We start from the raw sequence: 26,639 nt of genomic DNA, 5'->3' as shown, positions 1-26,639 counted from the left end.
TGGCGTACCGTATGTACCTTCCTTGGGTTCGCAACTTTTACTTATGTACTCATCATTAATTGTAATCGCAATAGCATTTGTAATTGCAAATGACATAAGTAAGAGCTACACACAGAGCGATGATAATGATGATAACAACGATAACAACGAAAGCAACAACACATCAATGGCAGTGCCAACAACTTAAGGACAACAAAATTGAATTTGAGTCACTGGTCCTAAGGCTTCTCACCTGCGATTTGCTTCGTCCTTAGATCACATCTCCTGGGTGGTTCAGCACACTCATGATGAAAATTTTTGGCTTCAGGTGCGCGCTCCGGTTCCAAGTCATCGATAAAGCTACATCGGTTTGATTGCGAAATGCGATCGCAATTAGATGTTCTCAATTTCGGATACACAGTTTATATCATAGTTTGATGCAAGTATTGGTTCGATTTGGAATTTTTAGTAGGTTTCTTGAAACCGATGCTTAAACAGTGGCTTGTAATATGGTTCTTTTTGTTTAATTCTGCGATAATTCGGAAGCGCGCTTTGCCTTCTTTTTCAATCGAAGGAGTTCAATCAAATATCGGGTGATAAGCTTGATCTGATATCGATCACTATAGTAACGATCAAGTATGGGATGCATTTTTAAGCTCTTCTTGGCTTGTTCATAGATATCAATAGTGTTGTAATTAATAATATTCAGCGTACTTTCAATAGCTTTTCTCAAATGGGTTTGTTAAGACTATTCGATTATATTGATGTATTAAGCAACAGATCGTACAGAACTATATACTTGTGTGTACTTTGAATTGTCTAAAATGTTGATATTTTTGCTTAGTTCATTATTGGTTTTCTAGTCTCAATCAAGTTGATTGCATACATGGATTTATGTTTAATCAAACATTGATATATTTAAATGGTGAATCAGTGTGATCGTTCGATCTTTTGACATTCTTGATCGTATAGATTTTGCAGACTTAGATTAAGATATATTTGAGATTAAATATGTGATTCACAGCAAAACATTAATTACTGGATGGATTATATAATGTTTGCTACTGTTGTGAAGTTCAATTGATGATAAATGATGTTAAACTCAAATTCAGATGATTGTTTGATTTCAGAATCCTCAATCCCTTGGATTCCTTCTTAGATGTTTAGCACTGAATATATATTTGACAACGATTTCCAAGATTTCCTTTCAATTCAGATGATTTTCACTTTGCGATTTCGTAAGTACATATGTTTTAACTGATATGTTAACTGCAGCAACAGGAAAAAACAAGACAAAAATATAAAAATTCAATAATTTGGATTGAATAAGAACACTTTGAAAACACAAAACACTCGGCATAGGCACTGAAAACGCTTCCTTGGCACTTCAAACACGACAAAAAAATATTCAAAACTGTTTAGAAACCACAGCAGTGTAAGTTTTACATGCTCTTCTTCTGTTGGGCGCCAATTTCTTATTTTGAATTCTAATTTTTGGGGCAACTGCCGAAGGTGAACTGAATTTTTGGCGCCCAATCGACTGGGTGGCGATGGGGCTGCTGTGGCTCTAAATGCTCCTGTCGGAATGCCAACGAACCGTTTCCAAACACTTTCGGCCGATGACTGGGAGCCTCCGCTGTTGTGCGAATGAATTTAAAGCATTTTCCTCGGCCCGACGAGCTGTGCATCGGAAAAGCCGAGTCCGGGCGGCTCGGAAAAGCTTGGCAGCTCCCACTCAAAAGCGTTTATTTGCGGCTCACTGACCTGGTTCGCAGCCAAGAAAAGCGGTGTCTTCCATGGATCCGGATGTGGGGGTGGAAAAGTCACTTGTTGACGCCAACCGGAGCTTTCCAGCCACCAATCAAAGCCCAAAGCTGATCGCCGAATGAGCTTTTACTAAATCAAAAGTATATAATATGATTTTGAATTTTAAAATAACCACGTATCTAATGATATTCGAAATATCCTTTTAAACGGCTTTTTTTTAAGTAAGTAAAAGCGAAAGCACAAATAAATTAATTTCGAATTTTCGTCAAACAATATAAAGACTTTCAAGAAATTAATAAGCTGCATCGAAAAAATAAAATTCTTTAGAGGACGACAAACCCAATAGATTTCATGCGATTCGCCTGCCCTAAAACCTTAAAACCGAAACATTTCCCAATTAAAGGGGACAAACTTCTGTTTGTGATGCGAATTAAGTTTTTCATTAACTGGAGTGTGCCTACTTATGTATGCAAATATGTACCTTTGCCGACGCGTGGAGCTGTCGCAGCTTCAATCCCAACTGCCCCACATCCTCAGCCGCGTGCTTATCCACATCCTCACATCCTGAGGGGCACAACTCTTTTTATTTTAGCGAGGTGAATGAATGCTTTTGTGAATGGAAAGTATGTATGTTCTGCCACCATCCGCGTTTCCACACTGAGAGAAATGTTAGGAACACAAATGAAATAATTCGAAATAATAAATTACCTGCAGTTTTTGCATTCACTATAGGTGGCATATGACCGTGCAACTTAGGTGCCCTCAGTCTTTGAACTACGTCCACAATATTAGAAGAGAAGAGCTCTTACAAGCAGATAGTTTTTTTCAGTGCAGTTTGGACTTAGTTGCTGCTTGTTTGCAGCACGTCAATTAGCACAATCCCCACTCCACTCCAACTTCCACGTGCCCGCATTGGAGGATGCCCAGTTCAGTGGCCGCCAGTCCCAAGTTGCATATTTCTCGGAAAGTGTGATAAATTTTCCGGCCAATGGCTTCCGACCGGCGGCATACAGTGTGTCAAATAAGTGTATATCCATTGCTTTATTCTCTTGCTTTATACATACATTTGGTTTGCCGCTGCGTGTGTTTGAGTGAGTGTGTCTGGTTAGGTGAGTTGTTAAGTAAGTTGTGCAAAATTTAATTAAAGCTATGTTAACCCTAGGTTGTATACATAGGCGCAAATTATTCCAATACACATATACTAAATATATGTAGGCATATATATATCATGTTTTCATATATATAGTTTACTATGTGTCTGAAGTGCGTTTCAGAACTATAAGAATACTGTGCAGTTTAGGTAAAGCCATAGATTCTGTAATTTTGCTGATGTTTCTTGGGAATTTTCTTCTTATAGCTATGACACGCACTTTATAAACAAGGGGGGAACGTTTGGTAAATATGGAAAAATAAATTAACCTTAACTGAAAGTTATCTGATCCCGACTATAATCGAATAAACATACTGAGCTAACAATAACAAATTAAATATTGTCTGTTCTGAATCTGGCAAAAATGCCAAATCCCGGTTTACTTAAGGAAACTGAAAACAAATTTTTGACCTATGGCCTTAGAGTTAAGTATCTTTTAAAAAGTATTGAGATATTGCAGAAGGATTTTAAGGTCATAAGCTAAGATACAAAACCGTTCCACCCTGAAGTTAAACACTTAAGTTCGCTCTTTTTTACGAAGGGGATGCTAACTATCGAATACGTTGGATCAATACCTGGGCGGCAATTGGATTGCGAATCACTCAGGATCAGAACATGCCATCCGATCGGGCGACGGGTATGAGCACGATGAGGAAGATGACGAAGTTTCGCATGACCAGACGCCAGTCGCTGGGCACCGCATACGGCAGCAGGATTTGGGTAAGGCGATGTACTTCGTGCGAGGCGCACACAAAGATGAACGATGTAATGATCATGTTGAGCGTGGGGAATCCGGGCAACAGCACCAGAACTCCATGCCGATCGGCGGCCAGCCAAATGTGATACTGGCAGACGAACAGCTCCAGCGAGATGCGGCCAAACCAGGCGAAGAATGCCGAGTATCGAGTACGTAGGATACCCGAGATGTTCCTGAGGACCACATAGCCAACAATCGGGATGAACAGGATATACGAATGGATTTCCTCACAGTTCTGAACGTTGCGGCAAAGGAACGTAAACGAAGTGTACACCCCGACGCCCAGCAGTGCCAGCAAAGTGACTGATATTGATGTCCTCCGTGAAAACAGATTCCCATGGTTGTTGTCATCGAATACATTGTACTTTTGGGCAATGTGAAAGCAGGCGGCATAAATCATGCCAAAGGCCACTGTATACCGGTCCAGTTTCCACTGATGCCACCACTCGTGCAGGTCATCGTCAGTGGTCACAAACAGCGCCTTCCACGGTCGCGTCACGAAGATCCGTTCAAAGAATACCTCCGACATGAAGAGCACTGTGATGCCGCCCAGGCAACCAATGCACTTGCACACCAAATACAGATAGTGCAGCGGATTAGCGTCCACAGAGGACGACGAAATTCGTGGCGGCAGTGCCAGCACAAAGTAGACGATGCACAGCCAGAAGGATAGTAGTGGCACAAAATAGTAGAACTGATACGGCCGGTTCATGCAGAAACACAGCAGTACACTGAGAAAGTTTGCCCGGAACATGGCCTGGAAAAAGCGCACGAATAGGGAGCCACTGCCACCCGTCTGCCACATGTGCGTGAAGTGCGTGTACCCGGTAAGGAAGAAGTATCCTGAGATCAACAGCTTGATGTGCATGTGAATGGGCAGCACTCGCTGTGCTCCGGTCATGTAATATATAAGCACCACCAGCAATATCCAGCCACGCAGTTCATCCGTTTGATCGCGATTGAGCACCTTAGTGAACCGCGAATCCTCCGTAAAAAACAGTCCGAGGGCAAAGACATAGCCCACTGGTATCCAGAAGCTAAACTCAGAGTAGTATTTGTTCTCCTTCATAAAGAAGTTTGTGCGATCGCAGAGGTAGAAATAGGCCAAAATTAGGCCCAGCAATGATAGCGCCACCATGGGAGTGCCATAGTCGGTTATCAGAGCGGATAAGGCATTACTCGGTGATCCTCCACCTGCTCTTCCGCCTTCGTGGGATTGCTGCTGCTGCTGCTGCTGCAAAGGCACATACAAAGTCTGGCCCCGCAGATGAAGCAACCATCTGCGCAGACACATGCCACACACAAGCGTCATGCAGACGCCAAAAAAGGCGTATGCCACTATTTGCAGCGTGGTGTATGGCTCAGAGCTGCTGCAGCAGGTGCCATCATTGTAGTTCATGTAGTCATTGCAGTACATGTTCCACAGAAGCTGAACCTCCAGTCGCTGGCCATGGGCGCACAGTTGATAACCATCGACGGCGTTGTCCAGCAAACCATTGGCTATGTGCCAGGCGGATTCCCAAACACTGGCCTCCGTGTAGCGGAAAACACCCCTGGCCACATGGTTTAAACGATCGATGTGCTCGTTCTGGAGCAGCTTCCAGTGCGGAGGAAGTTTCTCCTCGTCCACGCGGTCTGCCAACTTCCACAGAACCCGCGACGTTTGCGCCACCAGGCGATGAAACGGAGCCACCAGCAACGTGAGATTAGCGGCATATTGCCGCAGCACATCGTCTGTGGTGTTTCCGGCGAGCAAACCAGTATAGGTGAAGCCCACAACGTACACGGAGGACAGCTGCTTCTCGGCTTCCAATTGGTACAGTTGCTCCACAAGCAACGGACTCACCTCCTCCGCCCGAATGTACTGGGCCAGCATATGCAGCTTCTTGTCCTCAAAACGGGCTGAGCCATCAGTCACAGAGGCGTTATTGTCCTCCTCGTCGGCCACCTCATCCGCGGCCAATGGCAGACGCAGTTGCTCCACAAATCGTTTGTAGAGCAGCCAGATACTATCGTCGCCAATGAACACAAAGTTGTTCTTGTTGTCAAAGAAGGCGAGGTAACGCAAACAGCGCCTGGTGTCACTGTAAATAACGAGAATTTGGGTTTGGGTGAGTCATTAATGGGAGCTTATCTTGCGGGGAATGTGCGTTGATTACTCACGTGAGGGAGTACTTGTGCACCATGCAACCGTACGGCTGCCACTCGTTGTCGCCCTTGAATCGGCCCTTGGACAGCAGCCACTGGCAGGAGTCACTGCCTGCGGGAGAACAAAACAAAAATCAATATCAATAATAAGCTTAGATTGTAAGCCAACATCCCCAGTATAAACTTTACATGGGATTGGAAGGAACAAGAACTGCAAAATAGGGGGACAGACCTTAAAGCTCTACATGATTACCTTTATTAAAATAATCGTTGTAGCTCAAGAGTTCCTTTAAAGCTTTTCTTTTCTAATTTAAATGTACCAACATGAACAAGATTGTAAGCTATATACATATATGTCTTGTCGAGACCTTAAGGAGAATAAGCAGATGCCTATTGAAATATGTTTGTGTGCTTAAAATGGGTATGATTTTTTAGCCCATATACATTATAAGTGTCCTAGTATATAGATCTTTAAAGATCTTGTTACCGTAAACTCACCGTAATTCCAGTTAAGCAGGCCGTGATAGACGATGAAGCCGAGGACCAGAAGCAGAGCCACCTTCTTGGCATTGGCGGCGTTTAGTTGCTCCATAAATATATCCGCTCTGGTGGGCATACGCTGTCCTCCGGCGGCGCCTCCAATGCAGATGCCGCCTAGTTCGGGACTTGGGGATCCATTTGTTGACGTCCCAGAGGTTCCGGGTGTACCTGCTCCTACGCCTCCTCCATTTCCGCCACTTCCACCATTTCCACCGCGCAGTTCGCGTAGCTCCATAATTTATGAGCTGTCTGCCGCCGCTTCTCCTCCTCCTCCACACGGTCTTTGTCGGAAAGTGTGGCCTATATTGTAGATAATTTGGCCTATTGCATGGGCATGGTTTAACCCAGTTTCGCTTGTTCCTTGGACAGCGACTCCTCCTTTTGCCTGCTGTTTCGCTTTTGCTTTGCTTTTATTTTACTTTACTTTAGCTTTTGCTTCGCCGGCCGATAGGCAACCGCGTCTATCGCCCGCCACCCCCGCCGCAAGAATATCGATACCACACAGCTGATGTTTGAATTGGCGGCGAATGGCTAAGAAATATTAATAATTAAACATTTTATAAATAAAGTCTAAGCATCAAATCATAGCGTGCAATGAACAAGTTGGTTTATTATCCACACACATTTTCAAAAATTCCTGACAAGGAAGCGTATCGATTCGCACCGGCTAGCTATCGATTTTCGATAGTCACTTGAAGACAAGACGCACATTAATTGAATTCGTTTTCGGAACAATTTTGACAAAACTACGAAATTCCGGGCAAGCACCATGATAACTGAGAAGGAGCACCCGCTGGACAATTGCCAGTTGTTTGTCCAGCTGAGGAAGTTCTTTCACGACTACGCCCAGAACGCCAAGAGCCTGAAAAACATAATTTACTGGAGTGGTAAGTGGAGGGCCAGAAGTAAGTGCCAAAATATGTACTTTATTTGTTTTCAGGAAACGAAGAGCACATTAAGAAGATCTGCGACGAAGTGATGGGCCTACTATTGGAGCACGAGCTTATCCTCCAGGTGCCACATGCCAAGCACTCCGATCAGGTTGCCCTACCAAATGGTCTGGCTGCCATGAACCACTTGCGTGGACTACTGGTGTACCTGGTGCTGAATACCGCCAACGAACAGTTCTTGGGCGAATCCCAGTGGAGCGCCCATGTGATCCATTTGTGCCACCAGCTGCCAGCTATCCCACAGTTCATGACCATTGCGATAGCCCTTACTTGCGGTCTCCAGCAGCCGATGGAGGAGTTCCTTGCTTGTGGACCCCGCTGGCTGACCTTTCAGTATTTTGAGACATTCAATGAGGTTCTGGCGCACATTCATTCGGATTGCTTGGATGCGCTACCACTATTCTTTTCCGCCTTGAAGGCAGCCGGTCGCGCAATTATCAATCACAATTTGCCTGAAGAAAATAAGCGACTGCTACGTCAAATGGCCAGCATGCTGCAGCGTCATCTCTTGGACTCTGACGGGCGTCTTAAAACGCTGCCGCGTGCAGCCAATCGCAGGATTTACCTGGCCAAGGCTATGGAGCAACTGCTGGAAGTTCTCATGGATACCCTTAATGATCCCGAGAAGCGCGAGAAGCCGAAGTGCTTTGCCATCTACAGCCAGATGAGCGTGGACATTAGTGCCAGCTACTCGAACGATCCCATAACTGATCTGCGACTCTTCGCCCTAATACTGCTAGACGCTCTGCAGCGTATTTTTCAGCTTATCAGCGTCGACACATTTATGCACTGGCTTGAGATACCATCACAGCGTTTGTTGTATAGCTACCAAGAGCTAATCTGCAGCCAGACCGCAGAATTGCTAAAACTTGTCCAATCGGATGAGGAGCTCAGGCACCATTCCGTCTGCACGCAAATGAAAAGCTTTGCGGAGGCAGCAAAAACATTGGAGCAACGCATTGCAGAGCTAACAATCGGCGAGTTGTTGGCCTTTCTCGATGGCGATCTGGGCGATCAGGTCACCAATGAGCAGGCGCTCGCTGGTCTGGACAATCTTTTCAGCCGCTTCATAGCCTTTGGCAACGATGAGTGCCTGGAAACTATGGCAAATCATTTAAATTTGCTCACCAAGAAGCATGCCCAGATGATACTCAGTTACTTGGGTCAGGTGGTGCTGTCGAAAATGGTGGCCGAGGACGAGGGCATATCCGTTACGGAAATAAAGCAGGAGGACGACGAAATGAACGAAGAGGAGGATACCACGTCCAACGAAGGGGACGAAGAGGAAGGTCTGCTAAACATGGTACTGCGTCCCCTATTTATGCAATTAAATGTTACGGATAAGATCGAAGTACTACTATTGCGCGATGAGCAAAACATTACCCAAGGTTTTAACTTTGAGGCACCCGATCACCAGGAGCGTCGCATACGCTTCTTTAATCGTTTAGATATGAACAAGAGCTTCCCGATAGACGAATTTCTTGGACTTTGCTATGAGAACGCAAAACAGACTTGGGTGGATTTCTCCCGCCTGGCGGTAACGCATACTCGCTTCACGCAACTGTTCTGGCGCTTGGCTGCTCAGTTTTGCCCCAAGCTTGCAGCCTTTCATATTTCCGCTTGTGCCGAGGAGTTCCTGCTGGACGAGCAACTGCTGCAAAAGCCGAATGCCTTGCGGTTCCTAATCTACTTATATGGCCACCGACAGATCCTCAACGGCTTGTACTTCTCATCGCGGCAAATGTGCGTTTGCTTGAAAGACGGACCCTGTCCCTACGGAGAGGAGCAGCTCAAGCAGACGCAAAATAGGTTCCTAGAGGCCTGTGCCAACGGTTTGGCTAAGTTTAGAAAGTCCATGGATTTCCCCAGCCTGCAGTTAATCTTTCGACTGCTCCTGCAGATTACTGTGAGCGAGAAGCAGCTGAACTTGCAAGGCAACCGACAATTAACTTTACTCCAAAAGGAGCACCCGAAATCGGAGGTCGGAGACGATGCAGACGATGTCAAGATGGCCAAGCAATACATATTTATGCATGCATATTTGCCAGAGTGGCGTTTGAAACACTGGCCGCTAATCTCGCAGGTTATGAAGACCATTGATGCCTTACGCTGGAACTTGGCCACCTTTGAAGAGGCCCGCGTAAATACCTTAGAATTGGCTGTGCGGTATTGGGGCCACGGTCTGTCCCATCTGACATTCCTAGGCGAGGGTAGGCATTCTGGTAGATATACATCCAAGTCGTAGCCTACTAATTATGGCTCTTTTACAGAATTTCGCCAGAGAGTCTTGAATCTAGTGAGGAAATTGACGCACAAGGACTTTTGGATCGTCCACCTTACTGAAGATAGCTTCAGTAACAACCGCTGCTTTCTTAGATTGCTGACTCAGTCCACTGCATCGGAGGCTACTTTACTCTTTTTCCAGGTCCTGACTAACCGCACCGATTACGCTCTTGTGGGCGAACTAAGCGATGCGGTGTTGAAGGTGAACAGCGACTCCGCTTTCAGGGCCTTCAAATTCCTTTTTCGACAATATTTGATCGCCTTCCGGAAACACACCAGAATTAATAAGACGTTCAGGAATCGCCGTCATTGGGATCATTTGATGACCGTTGCGTCCAAAGCTCCATTCTGCATTCGCAGCGAGATTATGGAGCAAGCTAGTCAAGCGTTCGCTGTGCGATTCAACACAGATCTCCAGGAACAGCAGGGACGATAAGGAGATGCCCTAAAGTAATCATATTCTTAAGCCAAGTCGAAACGCCGTCGCTTGTTTAACATATAAAAGAATTTTGTGGAAGAATTGAATGTATAATCTTACATTCTTGATCCTTGAACACCGTAATAATTTGTTATCGAATCATTTTACAACTTTGTATGCCCTTTAAAAGGGCGACTTTATGTACATAACATATGTAATAATACAACGAAAATTTGTTGTCCATTGAATAAATGCTTTGGCAGCCAAGCGAAATTCCTTAGATTACATTTTTTATAGTTTTGCATGTTATATTTTCGACCGAATAGAGCCAAAGCCTACATCTATCGATTTCAAGCTCAAGTGGCGCATGCGAATCGCATTATTTTAAAAACTTTTGTTGGATAAGGCTTAAATTGGTATAGGTTCAGAATTACGGATGTGATATGGAATAAAGGTTGCTGAACTTAGGACACGTGTGGTTCAAATTGTTATAAATAACATTATGAAATTACTTAATTAAAAAAATTAAAATTAAATGACATAAAACATATTCATAAAAACAATATTTTTATAAGGTATTTTAACGACCGATGTTTTGAAAATATCGATACGTCACTAAGCGTTGCTCTTAAAGGAAAAAAATCGAAAAATATCGATAGCCGATGCATCGGTGTTTTTTGACATCACTAGCTGGCAGAATATCTGGTTTTTTTTTGCATTTTGCGTTTTCAACTGAAGTTTGCGAATAAGCCGAAGCGTGGAAGACCACAGAACTCAAACTAATCGACAGAAAACCATCTGCAAGTCGGTGAAGAAATTGCACGTTGATCGTTGTTTTTTTTTCTCGACATTTTCTGGTAAAAGCCCGTGCGTGTGTGTGAGTCTCTCTCGCTCTTCCTTTTTTTTTTAGTCTATGCGTGTGTGTGTGGTCGCATAAATTTACCGATATTTCGCCTGTGAGAGCGAAAAAAGAGGCGAGTAAAGTAAAACGAAACAGGCAGAAAAACAGGAGCAGTTTTGTTGAAATATTGGTATAAAAAACGCAAACGTAAGCAAAAAAAATTAAATCCCCCGTTTATTGTACTTGTGTGTGCCTGTGTCTTATATCTCTGCGTGCGTGTGAATTCTAATACAATTTCGTGTGAATTTTCTTGACAGCAAACAGGAACAACAAATAGCTAGGCAAAAACAGGACGCACAAAAACTAAAATCAAAGCGAAGAGAGGCGCAAAGCGGAGAGAGTGAAATTCTCAACAACAACAACGACAAGAACAACACCAGAAGTAGCAGCAGCAGCAACAACAAAAATGATCAAATCCACAATGAGCGATGCAGAACTCTTTGAACCTCCGATGACCATTACCCCAGAGCATGAGTTGCGTTTTGTGGGTAAGTTTATGCACATTATTTTAACGTTTTTGCGGGAAGGTCGCTGCATATCGACCAAAAAAGCCAATTCACCTCCAATTTGTTGCAAAGAGCAAACTGCAAAGTTCCCCTGTTCTCACTCTCTCTCTCTCTCTCTCTCTCACGCACACATTTCATCTCCCTCTCTCAATGCTTTCTATACCCATCTCTTTCGCTTCGCTTATCAATAATTTCCGTTGTTTTTGTTGTTCTTGTACATGCGATTTTTGGACACCTTTTATTGTTCTTTTCGGGGTCTACGTGTTTCACTACTCTGCTTCTTTCCGGTTTTTTTTCTTTAGCTCTTAAATGTATTATATCTTTTGATGCCGGCAGCTGGCGTCGCTCTCTTTCTCACTTGCACTCGCCATCCCTCTCACTCTTGCTTGCTCGATTCGCGTTTTTGGCTAACAATATATTTTTATACTTTATATAAACTTGTCATGGGCCATTTTAATTTTTTCTTGTCTTTCGCTCCTTGACTTTTGGCCAAAAAGCAACAGCAGCAGTGGCAAAAACAATGCAATGTGACAGGGAAAGAGCTCGCACAGTGGGTGCGACAAGTGGCAGTCATCACATTGTTATTAAACTCCTGTTGCCAAGCTGCATTTTCCAGTACATAAACATTTAATTTTTCTGCGAAGTATGCTCTTGGTTTATCAAAGTCTCAATTGCAGAATGCAATGTTTACTTAAGTGACCAATCATGTTGATTGTGGTAAAAAATAATGCAGAAGTATTACTTTCATTTGTATTTTGTCAACCATTTCGTTCTATCCTTTCAAAATATCTAGTTGTAAATGTTTAGTTAACTAGTCAAGTAAAAGCAATAGCTTTTGCTTCCATTGTGCGCAAATATTTTAATACTTGTACATATGTGTGTGAGTGAGCCTTAGCCCCATTCTTTTGCAACCCCCTTCGCCCACGTTTCGCGTTAGACCGCGAAGGGTGTGGGTGGCGAGGGGTGGAAAACACATGCATGACGCGACTTTGTCTAATGAAATTTCCTTGACACACACTTACACCAAAGGAAAACACGCACACGCCATGTTAACAAACAAAAAAAAAAAACAAAAAAAAAAAAATGCTTATAGTATTTTGTTTGTTTTGCTTTTTCCCTCAATGTCCGCTAAAAATGTTGGACAAAACGATTTTTGAAAGTTAGAAACCCCTTGCGTTCGATTTCTAATTGATCCGAAAGATTCTGATTAATACTAGCCTTTTAAAATAATGCCATTAAATTAGAAGTAATTCACCATAAGAGTTTGTAAAGTATACACTTCATAACTCCAAAATAAGTTACGCATTTTTGTTGTGAATCCAACTTCAATATGAAGGGTACTCAAAGTACGACTACCCGATATTCATTTTACTATTCGGCATTTGTGCCCATTTTCAATTTTGTTTTGCTTTTAATTCAATTAATTTGAACTTGCTTCGGCCAATGACGCAATGAGCGTGACGTGACACAAAAATCAGGGAGAGTGGGGAAAATCAGGAAGGTAGCAATGTGGGAAAAGTAGGGAAAGTGCGAATGTTGGGTGGCTCGGTTGGTTGGGGCTATCGCCAATAGAGTGTGACTAATCGGGTGCATTCAATAAAAAGAGCGATAAGGTCTGCAGCAAATTCCTGAAAGTGCGATAATGCCTGTTTTATTTGAAGATCATTTCAAACCAGGATATCATAGGGAAAACAGAAACTAATAAAAAACATTAGCTCAAATAAAACTGAGAAATATATATATATATATATATCATAAAATAAGTATTTTTCTCAAGTTTTTTGATGTATCGTTATCCTATCTCCTTCAACGGCTTGCTTTTGTTATTCTTCCTTTACAGGTCCCTTCAACCGACCCGTTGTCACAATCATGACTCTGCGCAGCAACCAGGGTCTGCCTCTGGTCTTCAAGATCAAGACAACCGCCCCGAAGCGCTACTGCGTGCGTCCAAACATCGGCAAGATCATGCCCTTTCGATCGACCCAGGTGGAGAGTGAGTATTTCTCAAATGAAATCCTTATAATATCGATACTATTCGTGTTACTTACGTTCCCGTCCGCATGTACATAGTCTGCCTCCAGCCATTCATCTACGATCAGCAGGAGAAGAACAAGCACAAGTTCATGGTGCAGAGCGTCATTGCACCATACGATGCTGATCTAACCGATTTAAATAAATTGGTAAGTTTTTTTCTTACTAGAATAAGCCTTTTCTGATCAACGTGTCTTCTTTTGCTTCCGCAGTGGAAGGAACTGGAGCCCGAGCAGCTGATGGACGCCAAACTGAAGTGCGTTTTCGAGATGCCCCGCGCTGAGGCAAATGCTGACAACACCAGCGGTAGTGGCACCATTGCCGGTGGAACCGGAGTTGCCGGTGGCGGAAGCGCGGGGGCCAATACTAGCTCAGCCAGCGGCGAAGCGCTCGAGAGCAAGCCGAAGCTGGAGAGCTTTGTGGATAAGGTAAGTTAAGCCGAACAGGCACCTCGATCGATCATAATCATAAATAACGACAAAATATTACCCAACCTTAGCCATCCAATTTGCCCGATGTGTCAAAGAATTTGGAGGCAATGGCCGGAGAGATTAAGGAGCTGCGTGAAATCAACATCGAACTACGAAAAGAGAATCTTCACTTGAAGGTAAGCTAAAAGAAATACATGAAGATTTATAATTAATGCTATAAACTCTTTTTTTAAATGTATTTTAATGTCTTACCGTTTTCCAGGATCAAGTCACACGTTACCGGAGCTCGCCGGCCGTCAAACAGGTGAATGAGCCCTATGCCCCAGTCCTGGCTGAGAAGCAGATTCCGGTCTTTTACATTGCAATTGCCATTGCTGCGGCCATTGTTAGCCTCCTGCTGGGTAAATTCTTTCTCTGAATGCCATAAACGAACGCCAGCAACATGCTACATGCTACGTGCAGCAAAAGTAACAGCAAGAACAGCGGCAACACCATCATACAGCAACAGCAAAAGCAGCAGCAACTAACAACAGCAACCACAACGAAAGAACAACAGCAGCAGCAGGAGCATTAAGATCCATAATCGGCAAAAGAAGCAATCCACAGAGACGAATGTTAAGCTGACTAAACCGGGGACCGTATATATACGGATATGATAAAAATCAAAAATAATCATTGTTTGTTAGTGAAGCAAATATCGCTCAGAGTAATGATTATGATGTGAGAGTTGTTGTTTAACTCCAAAATATTGCTCAAAGTCAGATTGCAGTTATATTGATACGAATTTTAACATGATTTAAATGTAAAGCATCCGCAACATTTTTAAGCTGTATTTACAAGAATTCGCTGGGAATGATCGCAACCGGACTTTGAGTAATACGAATATACGAATCTCTCACAAAATAATCAATACTTAAAAATAGGAATAATAACGAATGATTACCTTGGTCCCTGAGCTAATAAAAAAAAACAGCAGAGAAAGGGTAAAATAGGAGAGACGTAAAAATCGTATTTTCGCAAAGAGGAAAATCTCTCAAGAAATATTTAAAATCCGCTAAGATCCCATACGTATAATTGCTCAGATTTTCGATTGCATTTTTTCGCTATTATTAATTAAGAATTTTAGTTTAAAATGCTTTTTTTATTCGTTTTTGATACATTTTCAACCCGGAAAAGTAAAGTATTTCAAAGAATAACCAAAATTATCATTAATCATACCTTCTCGACGAATCTAAATGGAAAACCAAATTGTTACTTGAGTGCGAGAATAAACTTTAGTTTTTTACATTTCTTTTTTATTTGCTTTATTTTTTTTGCAACCACCACATAGACCTAGATGTCAAATTTAAATCGAAAACAGAAAAGCATTTGTCAAGACAAGAACCTTTAACAAAATGCAAAAAAAAAATTGAAAAGAAACACTTGTATGGAAAACCAATCAATGAAAAGCTTCAAGAAATAAAAGAAAAACAAAATGCTCTGCAAGGCCGACGCTCTCTAAAAGAAAAGTTGCTTCACCTCACCCCTCGTCCTATCTCTATTTCTCATTGTCCGTTTGTTTCTCTCTAAACGAGATCTATATATACTTATTTATATAGAATCATTATTGTTTTGGTTGGCATTTGCATTTACTAAGTTTCGTTTTAGTCATTTCAGTGGTAACACTACTACACCCACATACACAAACACACACACACCACCCAATGAACGCTATATATATATATATATATATATATATATTATATGAATATACTGAATTTCTATAAGCAAACCAAGGTCGAATTGAACGATTTCCAGCCTAATGGCACCGAAATTGATGAAAAATCCATTAATTGTATCCGACACGCCGATATATACGATCTAATAAGTGCAAAGAAAATCAATCATTTTTAAACGTTTACTAGAAGCTAAACAAACGCGTGTTGTTCATGGTTTACACTGCACCCGTGGATCCATAGATATAGTTCCGGCACACCCACTCACTTGGTTCCTTCCGTAGGGCCATCTAATTGCTCGCGAGTCTAACACTTTTAGAGACCGGGCATTTAACTGGCGAGAACAACTTGTTTCACATCATTATTTCCCAACACATTTCATTGCTATTGTTCGTGGTTACGACTTTTTTATATAGTTTGCAAAGCATTGAAAAAGGGTATATAGATTTATACATGAATATATATTCACCGACATGCATGATCGCTGTATTTTCATATGCATGTGGAAACACTCGTATTTAAATGTTTAACTAGAAATACAGAAAAATAAACTAAATACAAATAAAAAGCGAAGTGAAAATAAACAAATGATAAAGACAAGCAAATCATAAGCAAATTGTACTTGATGTCAGCTGTAGCAAAAACAAAACACAATATATATGAACATAATAATAATTATAATAAAATGTGGAAACGGAACTAAACATTCAAAAATTGTTTCGATACATTTAACAACATTCAATTGCATTATTTAATTGAAATCAACCAACAAACACTTTACACACACACGAAAGTCTCATCGCAAAATAGGCGTAGGCGCAAAATCAAAGAAAGATGTAGATGTCGCAGCTGGCGGATATTGCGAGATGCAGGAGGAGATCACAGCCCACACACACTCACACACAAGAGAACAACAATTATTATAATATTTACAGCATGAATCTTAAAAACTAAGTGTTTTTTTCTCAATGAAAAAATAAATTAAACCATTGTTAATTAAACATCAAATATCATTTGAAATAAATTTAAATAAAACGAAAAGGAAACGCAATGGTTGCTTATTATACATCCGACGTCTTGGTTTGTGCTATAAATCCATTCAAATCACCAGTTATTAGAATTGTTGAGAATCCCCTAGAGAAACACATTTGGATTAGTTCTTAAATTTCTGTTTTCTGGTTTTTCTTCAGCTTCGTTTCATTTCGTTTTGTTTTTTACAATTTTTACATATCTACAACATAAAACGTACGCGCTTGGAACAAATCAGAAATACGGCTCGAACAGTTAAGGGGAGAGCTTTTCAGCTAGCCAAGGTACATAATATTGTATAAAGAACGCTAATCGCCATTGTCCGCACAAGGAAGGCCAGAATTAAAGTTTAAGTAATGATTTGTAATTAAAGAGCTAGGCGTAGGAGTCCAGGCTTCTGGATGCGTGGTCGCTCTCGCCGGGAAGTGAAAATGTGTTAGCCAGAGGTTTGGTGGCCCGCCTCCTCCTCCTTGTTGTTGTTGCCCAGTATCCAGTCCATGAGCATCATCGATGGCGAACGCAATCCCGACTGAGCTGTTAATTTGAATTGGATTCGGTGGATTCGGTTAGGGAAAAGACTTGTTGACGTTTTAGTAGCGTCCACTCACAAAGATCCACGCCAATTGGTGTTGGTGCTGGTGCTGCTGTTGGTGCCGTGGCTGCTGTTCCTGGTCCTGATTGCGATCCCGAGCCCTGCTTAGCCATGTCTTTCTGCAGCTGAAGCATCTGCTGTAGGCGCTGCTCACGCTCGTCTACGATGACCTTGTCCTTGGAATGCTTCACCGTCTGCAACTCAGCTAGCCTTTAAAAAACAGAAATAACAATATCAAGACTTTACTCCTTTATACTGTGGGACACCACTCACTTCTGCTTGAGGTCACTGCCCGCTGCACTCGTCGTTCCCAGAAGCTCGCTGTTGCTGCCAGCACTGCTGATTTTGCTGGGACTGCTGCTCGAGGCGGCTGATGAGGATGCCGTGGCACTTGCTGCTTTACAATAGAATACAGAAGAACCAATGTTAGGATTTGCTTCATACATGTATAATAAAAATGCTCAGAGGTGGCAATCCGACTTACGTTCATCGCTAACGCGACTCCGCTCAGTTTCCAACTGACGCAGTGTGTCGGACAACTTCAGTTGCAGGTGATCACGTTCCTCGAGCAACTGCACCAGTTCCACAATCATTTCCTCGACTCGCATGTCCCGCTGGTGGAGCATCATGAGGGCATAGTCTAGATCCGCTTTAAGCACATACTCGGGCAGTGTTTCGTTGGCAGTTAAAGATGGTGGTCCACCAGCTGAGACTGTTGTTGAGGCAGGATTTCCACTGGGTCCTCCACGATTCTGCAGCCGGAACGGATCGTATTGGGCGGCTAGACGAGCGTACTCGGCTGAACGAATTGCCAGCTGTTCCTTGAGGGTCACAATCTCCATTTCTTGCGTTTCCAGTGCCTTTTGCATCTTTAGCATTATGTCGCTGGTGGCATCACCTTGCGTGGACTGCTGACTTTGTGGCAGTTCTCTCTGCTGCTGCTGGGTAACCTCCTCAAGTTGCGCCTTGAAGGCAGCTTCCCTTTGAGAGAGATGCTCCTGCCATATGCTGGCCACCTCTCCACACTTTTGCTCCACCAACTGTTCCCACTGCTGATTGATAGCTGACAGATCGGGTATTTGCTGTGCAGCGGGATTCTGAACAAGATTTTGGCTTTGCAGGACTTCTAGAGAACGACGCAGCTCGGTGATTTCAATGTTTTTGGTATCCAGCTGGAGCAGCGTTTGCTTCATCCTATCCTCCAGCTCTAGGCTGCTAAGAACATGATTGTTAAGCACACGCAGTTCCTCCTCCATGTCAGACTTTTCTTGCTGGAGTTGCTGACACTGGTTTTTTAGCTTTTCAACTGTCTCTCCATCCGTTGAAGAAGCAGCGGACACCTGCTGATCTTCCTTGTCCTCCTCTAAGTGCTTGACCTGCATGCGTAGCATCTGCAGCTCTTGATTTTTCGTCAGGATCTCGAAGACAAGCTTCTCTGTTTGGTCCTCGCGCATAAGCTCTTCGATGCGTTGCTTTAAGTGCACAATCTCTGATTCTTTCTCCTGCAGTTGAGCCATTTGCTCATCATTTCTGGAGTCCATGACTACCGAGAGTTGTTGACCCTGACATCTCTGATCTTCCAGATCGATTAGTTGTTGGCGCAGTTTCTGAAGCTCCAGTTGTTGATTCTCCTGCAGCAGTGCTGCAATCCTTGACGCCTCATCGTGACCCTGGCTACTATGACGCAGTGCTTCTAACTCGGCTTGATCGCGTGTGCGCAATGTTTCAAGTTCAATTAGTTGTTGGCGCAGCTGCTGGAGCTCCAGTTGTTGTTTGTCGTGCTGCAAGGTCGCAATCCTTGCCGCCTCATCGTGACCCTGGCTACTCTGACGCAGTGCTGCCAATTCGGCTTGATCGCGTGTGCGCAGGGCTTCCAGTTCGCTTACTTGTTGGAGAAGTTGCTGGAGTTCCAATTTTTGGTTGTCTTCTTCGAGGTTCGCAAGTTTTTCCGCCCCACCGTAACCTTCGCTATTTTGTCGCAGTGCTTCCAATTGGGATACATCGCCTCTGCGTAAATCTTCCAGTTCGATTACTTGTTGTCGCAGTTGCTGGATCTCCTGCTGAAGGCTCTCAATCCTGTCCGCCTCATCGCCGCTCAACGATGAGGAGACAGTAGTGGTAGGCTCACCCCACTGGTCAAGTTGGCTAAGCTTTTCTTGGAGCTCCCGAATGCGAGCCTGGTACATCTGCACATCCATGTCCTGACGCTCCTTCATTTCCGCCATACGATCGTTTCCTGCCGTCAGCACATCGATGCGCTTCGCTAGCTTCTCTTTTTCCAGGGCGTGCTGTTGTGTTAATTCTTCCGCTTTGCTCAGTCGAGACTCTTGCAACTGGAGCTGATGCTTCAGCTCCTCAATTATGGTCGAATCCAGGTCATTATCCACTGTCACCGTGGGCGTGGCGGTCGTTGTGGCCTTCGTTTTGTATTCCTTTAGGCGCTTCATCAGCTTGGCGGCTTTGGTTTGGAGTTCGGTCTTTTGCTGCTCGGCATTGGACAACTGCAGCTCCAATTGGGCGATTCTCGTGTGCAGGTGTTCCACATTGGTTTGCGGAGCCTCGTTGGCGGCACTTGCCCAGGGATCTTCATCAACACCCCAATCAATGGATTGAGCAGTTGGCTCTTGAACTTCTTGCTTTGGCTGGCACAAATATGCCTTTTTGGGATGGATCAGTGGTTCCTCCACAGGCTCCGTTTGCGGCAGGCCCAAATCCAAATGGTGACTCACGGCATCGGGCACTGTTTCCTCCGCTTGAACGCCAAAGAACATGTCCAATGTCGGCGCTGCCGCCGGTTGGATAAGCTTCTCCAGCGACGCCAAGCGATCACGTTCTTCGTTGGCCGTTTGAATGTCGGCCAACTGCCGAGTCCGTTCGCTTAGCAGGCGATCCACTTCCGAAAGGCGCAGCTCCAACTGCAAACGTCGCTCTTCCTGCTCCGCCAAATTCTGATTTCGTGCCAGCAGTTTCGTTTCCAAATCCTGCGCATGCTTCTCCAGATCAGAAACGTTTCGCTGAAGATCCTCGATTGTAGGTGGTGGAGAAATGGGTGGCGCTGCACTTGCCGCTAGAGAAGAAACCCTCAGCGGTTGGGCAATCTCATCGAAGGGCGAAGGAGCGGCTAAAGCATCGCCACCAAAGAACAGAGATGCCGGTGGCGGATGCTGCTGAGATTGAACAGCAGGATGATGATGGTGTTGCTGCTGCTGCTGCCTGGCCACTTGAGCTTGCAGTTCGCTTAGCTGCTCTGCCAACCGTTTGTTTTCCGTTTCGATGTAGACCTGATCATCAGTTTGATTCTGACCCAGAGTGTCCCACTCAGCGATTTGCTGTTGTAGTGCCTGCAACTCCTGGCTGTGATTGGCGCAGAGAGCATCTATCTGTGTGCGCAGGTTGTCCATTTCGGTCTTGTCCTGCATGGCCTGCATGCGCAGTTCCTGGAGCTCCAAAACATCTTGCTCGGCACTGTCATGCTGCAAACGAAGCAGGGTCACCTCTCGACTTAAAGTGGATCTCTCGCGTTCCACCTCCTGGAACTCTTCGTTCAGTCGCTGAAGTTCCTCAGTTCGTTGGTTTACTAGCTCTTGGGACCGCTCCAGCTGCTGAACAAGCTCTCGCGTTTCGGCAGCAGCTCGTTCCACATGGCCATTGAGGTCGCATTCGAGTTCATCGAGCTCCGTGGCCTTGGCTGCCAGTTTGGCATCGTAAACCTGCCGCTGACGGTGCAGATCCGCCTCCTTGGCGTCCAGTTGCTGTCGGAGATCGCCCAACTCCTCCTGGCTGTGGCTGCTCATCTGTTCCCGTTCTGCCTGGGCGGTGACTGTTAGTTGAGCGTGTTTGGCCTGCAGGGTCTCGTAGTCTGCTCGCAGGCGAGCCAGATGCTGCCTGCTCTCCTCCGCATCGCTGCTGACCAACTCAAGTTGGCGATTTTGAACTTGCTCCCTTTGGCCAAGCTCATTCAAACGCTTCTGTAGCTGCTGATCCTGTTGGTGCTGCTGCTCCTCCAGATCGCGCTGTTTCTGCAACTGTTGCTCCAGTATTTGCACTTTATCTTGGGCCGCCGCTTGTTGATTAGCTTGATTGGCGGCCTGTTCCTCAAGAGCAGCGCTTCTAGCCTGCAGCTCCGTATTCTGTGCCTCCAGCGACTCAATGTAAGAGGCATCCTCCTGTAGTTTGGCCTGAATACCTTCGTGAAGGGTCTCCAGACGGGCAATGGTCATCTCAAAGTTTGCCTTATCGCTGGCGTACTGCTGTGCCAACAGAGAGTGTTGCTCCTGGGCCGCCGTTAGCTGGTCACGAAGGTGCTGTTGCTCCCTCTCTGCTACTTGGAGGAATTCCGCTTGTTGCTGCTAAAATAATTTGATTTGTTGCAATTAGGAGGTCTAAATAAGTTATCAATCTTTACAGGCAAAACTGCTTAGAAATGATTTCTATGTTTACAGAGTTCAAAATGACGGGCTGTCTTACCGATTGGGATTCCAATTGTTGATGTGAGGTCTTGGTAATCATCGTATCATCGCCTTCACCGGCTGTCCTGCTCTTTTGGCTTTCCAGCTGAAGAATCTCTTGTCGGAGAGCAGTAATCTGTTTTGGGTGAATATAATCGTTGACATTACAAAGAATAAGGCAACAAATATATTACTCACCTGCACATCCTTTTCTAGGCTCAGTTTCTCTTGGGCGGCCCTCTTGGCTCGTACATGTTCCACCTCGCTGTCTTGGTCCTGTTGCAATTGCTGTAGTTCTCGCTGCAGAGATTGAATCGTAGCATTGCGAAGCTTTATTAATTCCTTGGACTTTTCAAACTTCTTTGATTTTGCCTCTAATTGACGCCGCAAATCCTCGACCGCCGTGGGTTCTTCGTTAACACTCTGTCCAAGAGTATGGATGTTCTCCTGAAGCTTGGAGATTTCTTCCCTGAGTCTGGCGTTTTCCTGGCTCATTTGAAAGACTTCCTGCTCGGCTTCTTGGCGCTCGCGCCGCAGCTCCTTGCTTACCAGATTGGATTCTTGGAGCTCCGCATCACGTTCTTGGATTAGTTGCTTCTGCTCTTGGATTTGCTGCTTTAACTGACGCAGGGCATCGCGATTTTCCAGGTTGACGTGGATCTTGGCCTTCAGGTCTTCGTTAAGCTTGCTGACCTGTTGCTGCAATTGCTCCACTTGATGGGTGTCCACGATGGGTTCACGTTCCACCTCTTCTTTCTGCTTAAAGAGCTCTTGCTGTTCTTGGAGTTGACTAGTAAGGTCTTGGATCTTCTGCTCGAGATCGGCATTATCCTGTGTGCGTTTCTTGAGGTTAAGCGCATACTTCTTGAGTTTCTCGCGCAGTTCGCGGTTCTTGAGCTGCTCCTCCTTATGGGCTTGATCTAATCCTTGATACTCCTGAATTTGCTGGTTCAGAGCGTCGACAGTCTCCTGGCTGGAAGCCAATTCACTAACCTGTTGGGCAGCTAGACTTTTGCTAACTCGCAGAGCCTCTCTGAGCTGATCCGGATCCTCTTTGGCTCTCAATTCGCGAAGCTCCTCTTGGGCGGATTGCAGTTCAAGCATCTTAAGGTTAAGAGCATGCTCACTTTCGCTGACACTTTCGATGAGTTGCTGCTTTTGCTCGGCAACTAGAGTCTGCAGGATACTCAGTTCGCCCTCCAGAGATTCGGCCCGTCCTTCTAGCTCTCGACGAATCCTTGTTTGCTGCTCCAGTTGCTTCTCATGTGTCATTTCCTTGGAATTGAGCAGCTGATCAAATTGTTCTGATTGCAGCTGAAGTTGTGTGATCTCGGCACTCTGCCTGGCCACCAATTGCAACTGTTCTGCTTCGGTTTGACGCAGCTCCCTAATTTGATCTAGCTGCTCCTCGATTTGCTGGCGTTGCTCGGCCTGCAAAGAACGTGCGTCCTCCAGCAGGGATTGCAGTTGAAGGAGCTCATCTTCTTTTTGAGAATCGGAACCAACTATGGCCAATGACGCTTCTGTTTCCGGATAGCTTTCCCTCAATTCATCCAGTTCCTGGCGCAAGCGAGAGATCACTGCCTTGAGTTCCGCGTTCTGTGCGTTCAGCTGCTCGTATTCCGCAAGTGCTTTTCCATTGGGAGCGGTTACTGCCACCACGGTCTCCACAACGGTAACAGTTTCAACCGCGGTGCTCGCTTCCTTAACCTTGAGAAGAAGCTCACTCAACTGGGTGTGACAGTTCTTGGCCTCCTTGGCCAGTTTCTTGCACACATTGAACTTGGCCTGCCTATCGTTTGCCTTGCGATAGGCCTCCAATTCGAAGTTTAGTTTGCTCAGCGATTTCTCGCATTTCTCAAAAAGCACGGGTCCACCTTCGCCAGCATCCAGTGTTGCCACCACTTCGGAGGAACGCTGCATTGAACTGAGTTCCTGCGAAAGGTTGGAAGAGGTGGACGTGGAGGAGAGCAGATCCTTCTCACGTTCACGCTGCAGCAGCTGCAGAGAACTGGAACTTTCCTCCAACCTTGCCTGGAGTTGCGAATTTTCAGCGGAGAGTTGCTCTAGCTTGTCCAATACCTCTCCGCGCTCCTGAGTGAATAGTTCAAGGCGTTCTCTAAGCTGCGAAAGACTTTCGCCAGAGGAATCCTCCTCCTCAGTGTGATCCGTTTGAGTGAGCTCGCTCACGTGTCTAGGCACTGGCGGATGGACTTGCTTCTGATCCTGCGCGTCGCCCTCGCTGGCTGGACGTCGTTGGCCTAGGCACTCTAAGTGATGGCGCTCCACTATTTCGATGGATTCCGCCGAACTGGATGAACTGAGTAAGGCCTCCAGGGCCTGTTGCAGTTCCAATTTCTGCTCTTCCAGCAAACGAATTGTTTCCAGCTGCAAAGGGTTGGACTCCGGCAATTGCTCTGGCTGGCGATCATCCTCCTGCATGTTGGCTAACTGCCATTGACCCTTCTCGTCCTCGAGTACGGCGATCCTCTGCTGCAGTTCCTCGTTTTCAGCCGCCAGTGAAGCCAACTGCTGCTGGCCATCTTGTGATTGGAATTTCTGAAGCTGCTTCTCCGTCTGCTTGCATTTCAGCTTTAGCTTTATGTTGGCCTTGTTAGTTTCGTCCAGCTTTTGCTTCAGTTGCTGCAGATCCTCATGCATCTGCTTGCTGGCAGCACTGTCCTCCAAATGGTCATCCAGAAATAGGGGCTTACTGCGACTGCTTTGCGCCAGTTTCTCCTCAAGCAGACGCAGATTCACATTGAGCACATTGAGTTCCGTTGTCTTTTCTGCGAGTTCTTCGCTTTGGGCAGCCATTGCCGACTTATTTTCCTCCAGCTCTGAAAGCTGCGCCGCTATGGTGGCTTCCAGTTCCTCAAGACGCTGGGAAACACTGTCATCGCTCACCTGAAGCTTCTTTTGGGCAGCAACTTCCTGACGCAACTCCTCATTAGTTGATTGTAGGTTCGCTAGCTGGTTGGTGAGTTCTTGAAGCTGTTTGGCCAGCTCCGCGCTCACCTGCGCATCGGTGGACGCTGCCTCCGATTGCAGACTGCTGGAAGACTTATCCTGCTCTTGTTCCAGCTCCAGATCACGTTGCCTTTCGCGCGCTGTGGTCAGCTCTTCCTGAAGTTCACATCGGGTCGTTTCTAACAGGTCGTTGATGTTTTCCAGCTCTGTTAGTCGTTCTCTTAGGACTAAGACTTCTCCCTGTAGGCGGGAGTTCTCCTGCTCCTTCAGGTCATTGCCTTCTGGCACCTCGATCTCGTTCTCCTTCTTTACTTCTGGTTTAGCCTGGACCAGACGCAATTGCTCCAACTCCTCGTTTCGCTGGGTGAGCGTGCGCTGTAATTCCGCACCGGAAAGTTCCAATTGCTCGATGAGATTAGCGCGCTTGGCCAGTTCTGTGCGCAATTCCTGCAGCTCCTGTTCCTGACGGCCCTGCTTAAGCTCCGTCAACTTCATACGATTCCTGAGTAACTTCACCCGACTTTCGTCCACGGCCTCCTGACCTTGGGCCTCCAAGTCCAAGGCAGAACGGTGACGGGAAACGGGAGGGTTAGAGGTAGACGCTGCCTTTCGTAGGTCCGTCATGGAAGAGCCCAGCTCGGCTGTACTTTGATAGCCAATATTCGACTTTACCGAAAGAAGAGACTTGGCCAGATCCCTCTTGCGCTGTTCCAACAAAGCACGATTTTGTTCCGTGCGCTGTGTGAGCATCAGAAGCTTCTCGCTGCCACTGGTTTGGAGTAGAGAGATATCCCCGGGGTCGTTGTCCTTAGTGGGTGTGACCAGTGGAGTGGAGGAGTCGCCGGAGCGCGTCTTTAACACGGTGAGCTTCTGACCCAATGTCTTAAGCGATTCCATGGAGTCACTCATGCTGGACTTGTGTCGCCCATCCTGGGATTTCCTCAAGGCGCGTTCTTTTAAGGCAGTAAGGCGCTCCTAAAAGCAAAAATTTGGAGTTAATTAGCGGTTTGAATGAATCACAACTCTTAACTCACCTGCTGCTTGTACAGATTCTCTTTGAGGCTGTCCAAACGGCCCTTGCCCTCGATGCCTCTCGTTGTGCTGGCGGATACATTCTGTAAGGTAGATTAAATATATTATTTACACCTGGGATTTGCTCAGATTTACTCACCTGTAACAAGGACAGATCGTTGGAGCTGCCCACCAAGCGTATATCCGCCTCACCATATTCGTGATCGTCGGTCTGCAAGTGATCATGATCAGTATACATCTATGTACGTACAGGGAGCACCAAGTTAGACCCACCTGAACAATGGAGAAGTCGTACGAGCTCTCCAAAGCAGCCGAATCCTCCGCCATTGTCGTTTCAATTACAAAATATTACTAACTATCTTAGTGTACCGGAGCAAACGCAGCAATAAAAAAAAAAAAACAAACAAAAAAACAGGAGAGAAACAAACAAAAACCCAAATCGAGGAATCGGGAATATATATGCGGATTGGCTATCTGAAGGACCGATTATATATCCACGGTGGCTGCGCAGCGCTAGCTATCGACATTGACTGGAACGAGAGAGGGTTAACCATATAGCTAGCATATAACATCCGCTTCCGATCGGTCCCAACTGTCTATAGTTTTAATTTTGGTTATCTTGTTGTTCTTTTTAATGGAATTCGTGGCACTGACGTGTGCACCTCTTTATGTGTGTGTGTGTGTGGGGCTGAGTGTATCCCTGCGTGTGTGTTTTGTTTGCTGTTTTTTGAAACTCTTGTTGATTTTCGGCTGGTTTCTGAGTTAGGAACCACCAAGCACTAGATTGCAACGTAAAATCATTCTTATATGCACGCTGACAAACATATATTTACCAATTCTAATTAATGCCAGCGTAAAAACAATGCGAAACCAGGGCTGCGCAACAACTGAATTGGGTCATATTGCCCTGGTGAGTTATCGAATGACAGATTGCTCGATAACACTTTCGTTTTAATCGATATATTCCCAACTAATTGAAAAACTTGGCATTA

At 45.2% G+C, this 26,639-nt stretch overlaps 5 protein-coding genes across 9 annotated transcripts in view; 2 read left to right on the top strand and 3 right to left on the bottom strand.

Annotated features, from left to right (window-relative positions):
* LOC6524286 (mediator of RNA polymerase II transcription subunit 15) overlaps positions 1–2,643 on the bottom strand; it is a 41,539-nt gene extending 38,896 nt beyond the window's left edge. For both annotated transcript variants that reach the window (XM_039374186.1, XM_039374192.1), the window contains exons 1-4: positions 2,455–2,643; positions 2,228–2,403; positions 1,744–1,875; positions 233–1,248 (exon numbers count right to left, since the gene is read on the bottom strand). The gene's annotated coding sequence lies outside the window, so the exon portion shown is untranslated. The remainder of the gene's footprint in view (positions 1–232; positions 1,249–1,743; positions 1,876–2,227; positions 2,404–2,454) is intronic.
* A 125-nt stretch (positions 2,644–2,768) lies between these two features.
* Positions 2,769–6,798, bottom strand: LOC6524284 (N-acetylneuraminate 9-O-acetyltransferase). Its single transcript, XM_039374208.1, has 3 exons — positions 6,300–6,798; positions 5,817–5,913; positions 2,769–5,737 (listed from the first exon to the last, which is right to left on the bottom strand). The coding sequence occupies exons 1-3, from the start codon at positions 6,574–6,576 to the stop codon at positions 3,505–3,507; spliced, it is 2,607 nt and encodes an 868-aa protein (XP_039230142.1). The 5' UTR covers positions 6,577–6,798; the 3' UTR covers positions 2,769–3,504.
* A 180-nt stretch (positions 6,799–6,978) lies between these two features.
* LOC6524283 lies at positions 6,979–10,277 on the top strand. The gene is made up of 3 exons (XM_002100109.4): positions 6,979–7,228; positions 7,282–9,501; positions 9,562–10,277. The coding sequence occupies exons 1-3, from the start codon at positions 7,111–7,113 to the stop codon at positions 10,008–10,010; spliced, it is 2,787 nt and encodes a 928-aa protein (XP_002100145.1). The 5' UTR covers positions 6,979–7,110; the 3' UTR covers positions 10,011–10,277.
* Positions 10,278–10,679: 402 nt separating this feature from the next.
* LOC6524282 (vesicle-associated membrane protein-associated protein B/C) lies at positions 10,680–15,148 on the top strand. Its single transcript, XM_002100108.4, has 7 exons — positions 10,680–11,040; positions 11,151–11,381; positions 13,240–13,392; positions 13,470–13,579; positions 13,643–13,858; positions 13,930–14,037; positions 14,124–15,148. Exons 2-7 carry the CDS (start codon positions 11,300–11,302, stop codon positions 14,277–14,279), a joined length of 825 nt encoding a protein of 274 aa, XP_002100144.2. The 5' UTR covers positions 10,680–11,040; positions 11,151–11,299; the 3' UTR covers positions 14,280–15,148.
* A 1,581-nt stretch (positions 15,149–16,729) lies between these two features.
* On the bottom strand, positions 16,730–26,557 carry LOC6524281 (protein lava lamp). 4 transcript variants are annotated; one of them, XM_015190095.3, is made up of 10 exons: positions 26,481–26,557; positions 25,921–26,177; positions 25,787–25,858; positions 25,650–25,730; positions 21,844–25,590; positions 21,665–21,781; positions 17,682–21,546; positions 17,471–17,594; positions 17,214–17,407; positions 16,730–17,139 (listed from the first exon to the last, which is right to left on the bottom strand). In XM_015190095.3, the coding sequence occupies exons 2-10, from the start codon at positions 25,972–25,974 to the stop codon at positions 17,042–17,044; spliced, it is 8,352 nt and encodes a 2,783-aa protein (XP_015045581.1). In that variant the 5' UTR covers positions 25,975–26,177; positions 26,481–26,557; the 3' UTR covers positions 16,730–17,041. The 4 variants fall into 4 exon arrangements, with proteins under 4 accessions (XP_015045581.1, XP_002100143.1, XP_015045582.1 ...); XM_002100107.4 differs by having other exon boundaries at positions 17,471–17,591; XM_015190096.3 differs by having other exon boundaries at positions 17,682–21,543.
* Between the last annotated feature and the right edge of the window lie 82 nt (positions 26,558–26,639).

Source organism: Drosophila yakuba, chromosome X, assembly GCF_016746365.2.
Source record: "Drosophila yakuba strain Tai18E2 chromosome X, Prin_Dyak_Tai18E2_2.1, whole genome shotgun sequence".
Taxonomy (NCBI): Eukaryota; Metazoa; Arthropoda; class Insecta; order Diptera; family Drosophilidae; genus Drosophila; species Drosophila yakuba.
This window is presented reverse-complemented; position numbering and strand designations above follow the sequence as displayed.

Bases quoted from the DNA above. Each gene is read 5' to 3' on its own strand.
- LOC6524284 (XM_039374208.1), bottom strand. From the start codon at position 6,576: ATGGAGCTACGCGAACTGCGCGGTGGAAATGGTGGAAGTGGCGGAAAT. The intron at 5,914-6,299 runs GTGAGTTTACGG...GTTCTCCCGCAG, and splicing joins CCTGCTTAACTGGAATTACG to GCAGTGACTCCTGCCAGTGG. The intron at 5,738-5,816 runs GTGAGTAATCAA...CGTTATTTACAG, and splicing joins GTGCACAAGTACTCCCTCAC to TGACACCAGGCGCTGTTTGC.
- LOC6524283 (XM_002100109.4), top strand. From the start codon at position 7,111: ATGATAACTGAGAAGGAGCACCCGCTGGACAATTGCCAGTTGTTTGTC. The intron at 7,229-7,281 runs GTAAGTGGAGGG...ATTTGTTTTCAG, and splicing joins AAACATAATTTACTGGAGTG to GAAACGAAGAGCACATTAAG. The intron at 9,502-9,561 runs GTAGGCATTCTG...GCTCTTTTACAG, and splicing joins TCTGACATTCCTAGGCGAGG to AATTTCGCCAGAGAGTCTTG.
- LOC6524282 (XM_002100108.4), top strand. From the start codon at position 11,300: ATGATCAAATCCACAATGAGCGATGCAGAACTCTTTGAACCTCCGATG. The intron at 13,393-13,469 runs GTGAGTATTTCT...GCATGTACATAG, and splicing joins TCGATCGACCCAGGTGGAGA to TCTGCCTCCAGCCATTCATC. The intron at 14,038-14,123 runs GTAAGCTAAAAG...ACCGTTTTCCAG, and splicing joins AAGAGAATCTTCACTTGAAG to GATCAAGTCACACGTTACCG.
- LOC6524281 (XM_015190095.3), bottom strand. From the start codon at position 25,974: ATGGCGGAGGATTCGGCTGCTTTGGAGAGCTCGTACGACTTCTCCATT. The intron at 25,731-25,786 runs GTGAGTAAATCT...TCTACCTTACAG, and splicing joins ACGATCTGTCCTTGTTACAG to AATGTATCCGCCAGCACAAC. The intron at 17,408-17,470 runs GTGAGTGGTGTC...TGTTTTTTAAAG, and splicing joins GGCAGTGACCTCAAGCAGAA to GCTAGCTGAGTTGCAGACGG.